We start from the raw sequence: 12697 nt of genomic DNA on the forward strand, positions 1-12697 counted from the left end.
CCCCTTGTGGAGGGAAATTAATATCTTAGATGGTAGCTGTAGATGGGATTCAAATGCATAATGGTATTAATACAGTGTCTAGACTACCTCTTTTGTATAAATGCCCTTCAGAATCCAAACACAGTATTGCCACGCAGCAAAATGTTGCGTATAATCTTTCAAGTCAGCCTGATAAAATATTAAACAATTTGTGTACAAAGATATCTTGAAATGTGATATTAGGCCTGTATGGCAGTCTGTTACTGTATTGGCTAGTGCTTTCTCCAATATGTTCTTCTATTTTACATTACATTGTATGTCGATGCCATTTATCTTTCAATATTTATTTAATACATATATATGTTTTAATGCTTGTAAGACTATTCTTTGACACATTTTCTCTTCCTTTGAAATTCTTATAGGACAGAACATGGACACAATGCAATTGGGATCAAGAAGAAGGTACAGATATGTTGTAGGACAGCTGCATTTGAAGTGTACATTTAACCTACACAGCAGTCAATACAAACTGACATCTATTAGCTCACAAATGTGTGCAAATGTGTCCACACAGGAATACACACTCAGAGCCTCCTGACTGGGCCCTGTTTACACCTCCGCACAGGAATACACACTCAGAGCCTCCTGACTGGGCCCTGTTTACACCTCCACACAGGAATACACACTCAGAGCCTCCTGACTGGGCCCTGTTTACACCTCCACACAGGAATACACACTCAGAGCCTCCTGACTGGGCCCTGTTTACACCTCCAAGGTGCCCCCCTCACACAGGAATACACACTCAGAGCCTACGAGGCTTTTCTAAAAAGTGTGTGGTTCGCTCACCTCTTTTTTTTAAACTAGGTTTGAGATGATCTCTCGTATATATGGTGCACCATTTACCCAGGTTGTCAGGAGCGTCACCAAGTGAAGACTAACATCCCCATCGCCAAATGTGGTTCATTTCTTTATATCAAATGAGACAAACGTATCACACAAGTCAGAGATATTCTGAAACTAAATCTTTATTCACTTATTAATAAGGGAGCGGGTCAATACAATGCACACATATAAAGTGAATCAATTGAGTGCTCTACGATAATGATGGCTGGTTGACAAATCACCCCCAGATGATTCTTTGAGACACGAGACAAAAGTACAAAGATATTTTACAGCCAAGATACACCCCTTTCAACCTACATGACGAACAATAGATGTATAGAACGGGTCACAAGGTCAAGATTTGTATGAAAGATACTGTCTGCTGAGAGTTAGAAGTATCTGATGTAAAAACAGTACTCTGTGTAGAGACCAGGGTCTGGCCCTGGGGTCATCTCTCCCTGGTACCATATAGAACAGAAACATTAACTCATGCTCTGGAATGTGGTCTCTTTAGGTTTTATCACCCTAAAGACACTGTAAAGGTCCTGTCAGTGTTATCTCCCAGAGGCCCATCCTCAGTAGAACACAATGGCTTCTCAGGAAAAAACAATGAAAATAAACAGGAATATTTAGTACACAAACATGAGGATAAAAAAACAATAATACCAACTTAAAGACTAATGAGCATCCTAAGGAAATGCCATTGATTAAAATATCCAATTCAAAAATATAAGCTTGTTTTTTAGGATGGGCTCTGAAAGTCACTAGACACTATGGGGGTGTCCAATGAAAGTTGACTAGTAACAACAACTGGGACCTAACAGACACCCAACCATGAGACCCACTAAATCTGTCCAAGAAGAGGCAAACAAAAGAAAAACCCACAATAAACTTAAAGACAGGAAGCAAACCAAAAAGGTGGAGCAACTAAAGGTGTTGACTCTCCACATCTATCAAGACAACTGGAGCACTGGGCCAGACTCTTAAATAGAACCTGGACCAGCTCAGGTGAAACACCTTCCCACTAACGAGATGGACAAGCCAGCACAGGTGTAACACATACTGACTAACGAGGTAACACCAACCAGTGCGTCCTACGTGCTAACGAGCTAAAGTCCAACCTCAAAACATAAATGGAAAAACCAAAGACTAACTAACACCTTAAGAGTTTGCCACCAACAGAAAACAACTTCCATGTCACATTATAATCAACAACAATGCTTCACCATCACCAATATAAACATGGTGTCTGTCTAACAACAATTAAAAACAAGATTTATTTTCTCCACAAAGAAACCTAAAACTAGCTTCTAGCTTCTTCCCAAAACTCACTAGCCTCTAGAACTCTCGTCTTCCTAAAACTCACCAGCTTCTAGAACTCACTAGCTTCTAGAACTCTCGTCCCCTTGAAACGAGCACAAACAAAACTCATCTCAAATACGGAAAAACAGTCAAAATAAACTGTGATCCATGGCAATGCACTGGCTAAACGCAAAACACGAAACATTTTGACTGCACCCCTTGAGACAATCAGCAACCAGGTTGTTCTCACCACAGACATGTCTGATTTCAAGAGGAAACTCCTGCAATATCCGTAGTAACTTTCCACCTCACTGCAGAGCTTCTCTCTTTTTTCAGGGTTCACTAGATAGGCATGTTGTTGGATCTGGGCCCAGTCCCCAATGTCATGCTCTAGTACATTTGATTTGGCACATGTGAGAGTTAACCTTGATATTCTAAAAACACAATGTCAATATAATTGTCAGTTGGTTGCATAAATAATTACCATTACCAAATGTTACATGAAATGTAAATATGAAATATTTGGTTGCATAGTTGCTTGGTAGGATAGCCCAATGTCAAAACACATTTTTAACATGTTCAAATCAATAACCAATATGCAGAAACAGTTTGGGATAAATTGAAAACCTAACATGTGGTATATACACAAACATCGGCCACAATAATAATATTTTTTGAAACAAGCACCTTATAAACTGCACAAGCACCAGAAACACTGTTGTTTTGACAAGTAGCAATAAATCACAGATATCAATTAGGGGGGAAATCCGGTTGTACGTGCTGTTGAAACTAACAACTAAAAAAACACATGGAAGTGGGAGATATCTTTCACCTCACTGGTTAGAGGCCAACCTGCAGAAGACAGTCAGCTACATTTTGGAGTGATGCATTTAAATGTAGGGGTCGCTAAACATAGGAACGCAACACTTATTTGTCATCACTCATCGATATCATGTCGAAATTATTTGTGTGACAGAAGGGAGATGAGGTTACGCGTCCTGTTAAAACTAACAGCTCAAAAACCACACAGAATCTGGGAGTAATGTGTACATCCCTGATTAGAGGACAATTTGTAGAAAATAGATCGCTACATTTTGAAGTGTTGCATTTCGATTCAAGTGGGTCATCAACATGGTAAGTGTAACGCAGCTCTTTTTGTGTTAGTCACTTTTTGTTAAATCACATAAATAGTACTCTTCCAATTCAGAGCCTGGATTTTCCCCCTGAGGCTAATATCCATATCATGCTGAAATCAATAGAACAGGGGACAAACATTTAGGGTTCTACATTGTGACATCATTTAAATACTCCTACTACAATGGTAAAACATTCTACATTGTGACATCATTAAAATACTCCTACTACAATGTTAAAACATTCTACATTGTGACATTAATTCATTGATATCATGAAACAACTCCATGTATTTTCTGATGTTTAATCAGAGATCTTTTATCAGTGTACCTCTTCCCACATTGATCACAGCTATGAGGTTTCTCTCCCGTGTGTATTCTCTGGTGTACAGTCAGAGAGCTAGATGTAGTAAAACTCTTCCCACATTGACCACAGGTATAAGGTTTATCTCCTGTGTGTGTTCTCTGGTGTACAGTCAGAATGCTAGATGTAGTAAAACTCTTCCCACATCGACCACAAGTATAAGATTTATCTCCTGTGTGTATTCTCTGGTGTGATGTCAGCTGGCCAGATCGACCAAAACTCTTTCCACATTGAGCACAGCTATAAGATTTCTCTCCTGTGTGTATTCTCTGGTGTGATGTCAGCTGGCCAGATCGACCAAAACTCTTTCCACATTGATCACAGCTATAAGGTTTCTCTCCTGTGTGTATTCTCTGGTGTAGAGTCAGAGTGCTAGATGCAGCAAAACTCTTCCCACATTGATCACAGCTATAAGGTTTCTCTCCTGTGTGTGTTCTCTGGTGTAGAGTCAGTTGGGCAGATGTAGTAAAACTCTTCCCACATTGATCACAGCTATAAGGTTTCTCTCCTGTGTGTGTTCTCTGGTGTAGAGTCAGTTGGGCAGTTGTAGGAAAACTCTTCCCACATTGACCACAGCTATAAGATTTCTCTCCTGTGTGTATTCTCTGGTGTAGAGTCAGAGTGCTAGATTGACCAAAACTCTTCCCACATTGACCACAGCTATAAGGTTTCTCTCCTGTGTGTATTCTCTGGTGTACAATAAGATGGCTAGATGTATCAAAACTCTTCCCACATTGAGTACAGCTATAAGATTTCTCTCCTGTGTGTGTTCTCTTGTGTGACATCAAGCTGCTTAGGTGAATAAAACTCTTCCCACATTCATTACAGCTATATGGTTTCTCTCCTGTGTGTGTTCTCTGGTGTGATATCAGGTTGCTTAGCTGAGTAAAACTCTTACCACATTGAGTACAGCTATAAGATTTCTCTCCTGTGTGTATTCTTTGGTGTAGAGTCAGAGTGCTAGATTGACCAAAACTCTTCCCACATTGACCACAGCTATATGGTTTCTCTCCTGTGTGTGTTCTCTGGTGTGATATCAGGTTGCTTAGCTGAGTAAAACTCTTACCACATTGAGTACAGCTAAACGGTTTCTCCCCTGTGTGTGTTCTCTGGTGTATCTTCAGATGGCCAGATGTAACAAAACTCTTCCCACATTGATCACAGCTATACGGTTTCTCTCCTGTGTGTGTTCTCTGGTGTGATATCAGGCTGGTTGAATGAGTAAAACTCTTCCCACATTGACAGCTATAAGGTTTCTCTACTGTGTGGATTTTCTGATGAATTTTAATGCCTGCTGAGGAGGTGAATCTCTTCCCACAGTCAGAGCAGCAGTGAGGTTTCTTCCCTGTGGATCTCCGCTGGTGTTTCTTGAAGTGTTCTGATCTGGAGAGACTCTTCTCTGCCTCGTCAGCATCATGAGGTTGTTGAGGCTCCCCAGAGGACCCACGGTAGTCCCGTCTCTCTCCTGTGTGAACAACAAAGTCAGACAGATGGTTAAAGGCCCACAACAGGGGAAATCCACTGTAAAAAGTGATGCCAACAGCGTAGCCATGATGTTGTACAACAATTGACGTCTGTAATGAATGTAATGATTATTTGAAATTTGTCTTAAAATGAGCAAGAACAGTCATATTTTGTCTTGTTTTCACATTAGTAGTAACATCTAAGCGTGTAGACTTGAAATAAGTTATTCATGTTGTTGAAACTCTAAGCATTGTGCCAGACGACTTTGGTCTCCAATATAGGCCCCTTTCTGTGTTTGCTAAAATTGTATGTAGTATATCTGCCTGGAGCCAAAATGGTGAGCAAAGATTTTAGTTTTTCACAAAGTATTCTGAATGTGATTAGGGGAAAACTCAGGGGAGTATCCTCCATTTCCAGGTTGCTTATGGGTGCATTTCACACTACTTTTGATTATAATTGTAAGGCTCGTTTGAATGTCCTGCTTATAATATGTTTGTGTCATCATCGCAAATCAACTGCTTTGTACTTAAAAAACCCTTCAACCAGTAAAATGCTCTTTGTCTAGCTTTTCCATCAGCCTGACAATGAGGGTTTGTACACTGTTTGCCAAATTGGCCCATAACTTCACCTAACAACAAATAAAGGAAAAATAGCTCTGTGTGTTGTACAATAGCCTATCCATCAAGGAACAGTTCTCTACACATTATGAGCTAAGTATCTCTGTGTTCAAACAGACTAACGAGATCCTACTGTAAATCAAGCTGACAATAACACATTATAAACATCAATTTGTTAGGGATGTTGGATCCAACGTGGAGCACGGCATAACTGTCTTTACCACAGTAATGAATGAAGAAGCACTTTGGTTGTTGTTGCATGTCGTGATGTTTGTCATGTGACTGTCATTCAGAAAAGAATTTCCTGGATCAGCTGATGATAGTTGAACATGTGACTAACTAAACAGCTACAGTATTAAGAATGATGTGTAATTATTGAAGAACCGCGTTCATGACAGTATCCACTTGGGTGTTGTCAATAAAGTTAAGGTGGCTCTCGGTTAGAACCATTGGATTTAGCAAACTCTGAAATTATTTAGGATTTCTGTGCCCATGAAAACTGTTTTCCCAGCGTAACATAAAGAGACACTAAATGATACATAGTTCGAGTGCATTTCATAATAAAAAAAACTGTCCAACAGCAAGATCCAGTATTTAAGTTGAAGTTCATCATATGACACCACCGCCATCCACAGGTGATGAGCGTGAGGCTCGGATTTATTCCTTAAATTTAATTTAATACCGCTCTTCGCTAACCCAGGAAAGGGTGGGGCCAAACAGGTATTGTGTGGAAAAATGTAATGCTCTGATCCAGTGGAAATGTCATAAAACACCCGATTACTTATTATCCTTTGCACAAATAGCCAACAGCTGTGGCTGTCCCGAACTCACTGGCGCGGGAAACTGAGGGCCCAGAATATTTTATACAATGTTACAAGCTATAACTATAACAATTTTTGTTGGCTTTATGTAGTTTTCTTTTTTTTTTTTTACTTAGCAATTGGAAAACAATTGGGCTTTATGTAGGTTATTTTTTTTAAACTTAGCAATGTCAATACAAATGTTTCTTTATAATTTTAATTTAAATAGAATGTAGATTAACCACAGAGAATGATGTTGAGATACAAAGACAATTATAAATGAAACTGTTCCAGTAAAATGTGAATATGAAAATCACAACTGGCACCAGATCAGTAGAAATGGTCAGAAAACTTGGCACCAAATGGAGAAAGGTTGCTGACTGCCGGTGTAGCCTATTACCAGAAACCATAGGAGCATAACGACTGCTGGTGTAGCCTACTACCAGAAACTATAGGAGCATAACGACTGCTGGTGTAGTCTATTACCAGAAACTATAGGAGCATAACGACTGCTGGTGTAGCCTATTACCAGAAACTATAGGAGCATAACGACTGCTGGTGTAGCCTATTACCAGAAACTATAGGAGCATAACAACTGCTGGTGTAGCCTATTACCAGAAACCATAGGAGCATAACGACTGCTGGTGTAGCCTATTACCAGAAACTAAAGGAGCATAACGACTGCTGGTGTAGTCTATTACCGGAAACTATAGGAGCATAACGACTGCTGTAATCTATTACCAGAAACTAAAGGAGCAGAACGACTGCTGGTGTAGTCTATTACCAGAAACTATAGGAGCATAACGGCTGCTGGTGTAGCCTATTACCAGAAACTATAGGAGCATAACGACTGCTGGTGTTGCCTATTACCAGAAACCATAGGAGCATAACGACTGCTGGTGTAGCCTACTACCAGAAACTATAGGAGCATAACGACTGCTGGTGTAGTCTATTACCAGAAACTATAGGAGCATAACGACTGCTGGTGTAGCCTATTACCAGAAACTATAGGAGCATAACGACTGCTGGTGTAGCCTATTACCAGAAACTATAGGAGCATAACAACTGCTGGTGTAGCCTATTACCAGAAACCATAGGAGCATAACGACTGCTGGTGTAGCCTATTACCAGAAACTAAAGGAGCATAACGACTGCTGGTGTAGTCTATTACCGGAAACTATAGGAGCATAACGACTGCTGTAATCTATTACCAGAAACTAAAGGAGCAGAACGACTGCTGGTGTAGTCTATTACCAGAAACTATAGGAGCATAACGGCTGCTGGTGTAGCCTATTACCAGAAACTATAGGAGCATAACGACTGCTGGTGTTGCCTATTACCAGAAACCATAGGAGCATAACGACTGCTGGTGTAGCCTATTACCAGAAACCATAGGAGTATAACGACTGCTGGTGTAGACTATTACCAGAAACCATAGGAGCATAATGACTGCTGGTGTAGTCTATTACCAGAAACCATAGGAGCATAACGACTGCTGGTTTAATCTATTACCAGAAACCATAGGAGCATAACGACTGCTGGTGTAATCTATTACCAGAAACTAAAGGAGCAAAACGAATGCTGGTGTAGCCTATTACCAGAAACTATAGGAGCATAACGACTGCTGGTGTAGCCTATTACCAGAAACTATAGGAGCATAACGACTGCTGGTGTAGCCTATTACCAGAAACTATAGGAGCATAACGACTGCTGGTGTATTCTATTACCAGCAACTATAGGAGCATAACGACTGCTGGTGTAGCCTATTACCAGAAACTATAGGAGCATAACGACTGCTGGTGTAGCCTATTACCAGAAACTATAGGAGCATAACGACTGCCGGTGTAGCCTATTACCAGAAACTATAGGAGCATAACGACTGCCGGTGTAGCCTATTACCAGAAACTATAGGAGCATAACGACTGCCGGTGTAGCCTATTACCAGAAACTATAGGAGCATAACGACTGCTGGTGTAGCCTATTACCAGAAACTATAGGAGCATAACGACTGCTGGTGTAGCCTATTACCAGAAACTATAGGAGCATAACGACTGCTGGTGTAGCCTATTACCAGAAACTATAGGAGCATAACGACTGCTGGTGTAGCCTATTACCAGAAACTATAGGAGCATAACGACTGCTGGTGTAGCCTATTACCAGAAACTATAGGCGCATAACGACTGCTGGTGTAGCCTATTACCAGAAACTATAGGAGCATAACGACTGCTGGTGTAGCCTATTACCAGAAACTATAGGAGCATAACGACTGCCGGTGTAGCCTATTACCAGAAACTATAGGAGCATAACGACTGCCGGTGTAGCCTATTACCAGAAACTATAGGAGCATAACGACTGCCGGTGTAGCCTATTACCAGAAACTATAGGAGCATAACGACTGCTGGTGTAGCCTATTACCAGAAACTATAGGAGCATAACGACTGCTGGTGTAGCCTATTACCAGAAACTATAGGAGCATAACGACTGCTGGTGTAGCCTATTACCAGAAACTATAGGAGCATAACGACTGCTGGTGTAGCCTATTACCAGAAACTATAGGAGCATAACGACTGCTGGTGTAGCCTATTACCAGAAACTATAGGAGCATAACGACTGCTGGTGTAGCCTATTACCAGAAACTATAGGAGCATAACGACTGCTGGTGTAGTCTATTACCAGAAACTATAGGAGCATAACGACTGCTGGTGTAGCCTATTACCAGAAACTAAAGGAGCATAACGACTGCTGGTGTAGTCTATTACTAGAAACTATAGGAGCATAACGACTGCTGGTGTAGTCTATTATCAGAAACTATAGGAGCATAACATCAGAATTTACGAAGGCCAGCAGCAGCGGGAGGAGTAGGCTAAAGAAGAAGTTTTTCTGATGGTTAGGCTATCTTGTTTCAGAGGGATGTCATCAATAGCCCATAACGACAAAGTGAAAACAGGTAAAAAAACAGAAATACCTTATTTACATAAGTATTCAGACCCTTTGCTATGAGACTCAAAATTGCTTTCAGGTGCATCTTTTTTCCATTAATCATCCTTGAGATGTATCTACAACTTGTTCAGAGTCCACCTGTGGTAAATTCAATTGATTGGATAGGATTTGGAAGGCACACACCTGTCTATATAAGGTCCCACAGTTGACAGTGCATGTCAGAGAAAAAACCAAGCTATGAGGTCGAAGGAATTGTCCGTAGAGCTCCAAGACAGGATTATGTCGAGGCACAGATCTGGGGAAGGGTACCAAAACAATTCTGCAGCATTGAAGGTCCCCAAGAACACAGTGGCCTCCATCATTTTTAAATGTAATACTCTTCCTAGTCACCTGGCCAAACTGGGCAATTGGGGGAGAAGGGCCTTGGTCAGGGAGGTGACCAAAAACCTGATGGTCACTCTGACAGAGCTCCAGAGTTCCTCTGTGGAGATGGGAAAACTTTTCAGAAGGACAACCATCTCTGCAGCACTCCAACAATCAGGCCTTTATGGTAGAGTGGCCAGACGGAAGCCACTCCTCAGTAAAAGACACATGACAGCCTGCTTGGAGTTTGCCAAAAGGAACCCAAAGGATGGATGGAATGGAAAAGGTTGCCGACTGCTGGTGTAGCCTATTACCAGAAACTATAGGAGCATAACATCAGAATTTACGAAGGCCAGCAGCAGCGGGAGGAGGAAGAGTTTTTTTCTGATGGTTAGGCTATCTTGATCTCTGGCTCCCGAGTCATTCTGTTACGTTACTTATTCTAAATTAGATTTTTTAAAAGAATTAAATGAAAATGTTAAATGTTTTAGAAATGCTTGAGACTCAATTAAATCAATTAATCATGTTGAGGATATACAGTGTTTGTTTACACATTTACTGATAAACATTGGAGTAAAAAAAGCGTATATTTTTGGGTTCTGATGGGGTACGACAATTGAACAAAGCTCATGAGGCATTTATAAGTGATTTCTTCAAGAAACAATGGGTACATATCATTAATGTATAAGTCCCAAAATGGATGTAACAACTCCTGATTGCCCCTTTAAGACTACATATTGGGCTAAGCTAATAGGAGATATTGAGGACGGCAGTATTTCAGGCATTGTCATTGGATGCATTTGATCAATTGTTAACGTTTTGTTGATGGTCCACTCTTGATGTTCTACACGTTACAGTGTAGCTTCAGCCATTCCTACAGAACAACATTAAAGTGTAGAACCCCTTTACTGCATATTGGTTCAACGACTGCAGAGACGGTACTTACTGGGGTTAAACAGATCTCCAACCTCCTCTTCTTCCTCCAATGTGACAGTCATCTCTTCCTCCTCCTCTTTCACTCCAAAAACTGCATCCTCCTCTCCTTTTACTGTAACTTCCTCCTCTTTCACTGAAACGTCTTTCTCTTCTTCTTTCATGGTAACAGCCTCACCCTCTACGTGTTTTAATATTGTAACAGCCTCCTCTTCCTCCTCCTCCTCTTTCACTCTGAACGCGTCTTCCTCTTCTTTCACTGAAACGTCTTTCTCTTCCTCTTTCACGGTAACAGCCTCACCCTCTACTTGTTTTTGTATTGAAACAGCCTCCTCTTCGTCCTCCTCTTTCACAAAAGCTTCTTTCTCCGTCCAGCAGACCTCTTCCTCTTCTTTGGCAGGAGGAGAGTAGCTTAGTGAACTCATGGTCGGAGATGTTAGCTAGCTAGCATTAGCGACTAGCCTAGTTCTAAGCTAACTTAGCAAACCAGCTAGCTGACAAACAACGTGTACATACGACAGAAGTGTGTTTAATACACAGCGACTAATATACACCAAAACAGTGTAAAGAGCGTGAATATTGTTGCTATGTTTGCTAGAAAGCTACCGAGGTGTCTGACTAGCTGTTGTTGTTGAAGGAGCGTCACGTCCACTAGATTATACGTCACACTGGTAGCGTCACCTGAACCTAAAAGACGCACATCGCCATCTGCTGACTGGAGTGGGAAACGCAGTTGAGGAACCAAACGTTTATTTTTCATTTATTTCATAAAGGTTTAATATCATATAAAGTCGTTCAAAGAGAAGCATGTGTTGATTGATTCGTGTTTAATGAGTGAGAATTTAAAACAAGCTTTACACCCACAATCAAATGGTTGTTAATACATCTAAATCATGGTTTAGTGTTTCTGTATCAAAATGGACTTTTAACAAATTCAAATCCTATGGAGTCATTTTGACCCCAGCCAAAAGCACCTTTGATAAATAGGACATTTATTTCAAATCAAAATCAAATCACATTTTATTGGTCACATACACGTGTTTAGCAGATGTTATTGCGGGTGTAGTGAAATGCTTGTGGTTCTAGCTCCGACAGTGCAGTAATATCTAACAAGTAATATCTAACCATTTCACAACATATACCCAATACACACACATCTAAGTATTTGAATCTAGGTTTCTCTGTAGACATGATTCATCCCACCAGAGGGTGGAGGGGCACCTGTATCAGTGGTTTTGACCAGATAGACACCTGCAGACACACAGTATAGTGCCTCCCATGTACTCTCCTATGATTGGACATTTCTATACCTAACGTATCACGTGACTGTGTACAAAACTGCCAATGGTAGAAAACTCTGCCAGAGGTATACAGTGCATTCGTTAAGTATTCAGACCCCTTCACTTTTCCACATTTTGTTACGTTACAGCCTTATTCTAAAATTGAATAATTATTCCCCCTCATCAATCTACACACAATACCCCAAAATGACATCACAATACCCCATAATGACAAACCAAAAACATTTTTTTTCAAATTTTTGCAAATGTATTTAAGTATTCAGACCCTTTGCTATGAGACTCGAAATTGAGCTCAGATGCATCCTGGTTCCATTGATCATCCTTGAGATGTTTCTACAACTTGATTGGAGTCCACCTGTGGTAAATTCAATTGATTGGAGATGATTTGGAAAGGCACAGACCTGTCTATATAAGGTCCCACAGTTCACAATGCATGTCAGAGCAAAAACCAAGCCATGAGGTCAAAGGAATTGTCCATAGAGCTCTGAGACAGGACTGTGTCGAGGCACAGATCTGGGGAAAGGTACCAAAAAATGTATGCAGCATTGAAGGTCCCCAAGAACACAGTGGCCTCCATCATTCTTAAATGGAAGAAGTTTGGAACCACCAAGACTCTTCC

The 12697-nt window shown here is 40.8% G+C and overlaps 2 protein-coding genes across 2 annotated transcripts in view; both read right to left on the bottom strand.

Annotated features, from left to right (window-relative positions):
• LOC139549976 (parathymosin-like) overlaps nucleotides 1-12697 on the bottom strand; it is a 253145-nt gene that overhangs the window by 236168 nt on the left and 4280 nt on the right. The gene's annotated exons all lie outside the window — the stretch shown is intronic.
• Nucleotides 2241-5213, bottom strand: LOC139549398 (zinc finger protein 271-like; the record flags this gene model as incomplete). Its single annotated transcript, XM_071359871.1, has 1 exon — nucleotides 2241-5213. A coding segment is annotated over one exon (1644 nt), but the record flags the coding sequence as incomplete, so codon positions are not given.

Source organism: Salvelinus alpinus, chromosome 2 (genome assembly GCF_045679555.1).
Source record: "Salvelinus alpinus chromosome 2, SLU_Salpinus.1, whole genome shotgun sequence".
Lineage (NCBI taxonomy): Eukaryota > Metazoa > Chordata > Actinopteri > Salmoniformes > Salmonidae > Salvelinus > Salvelinus alpinus.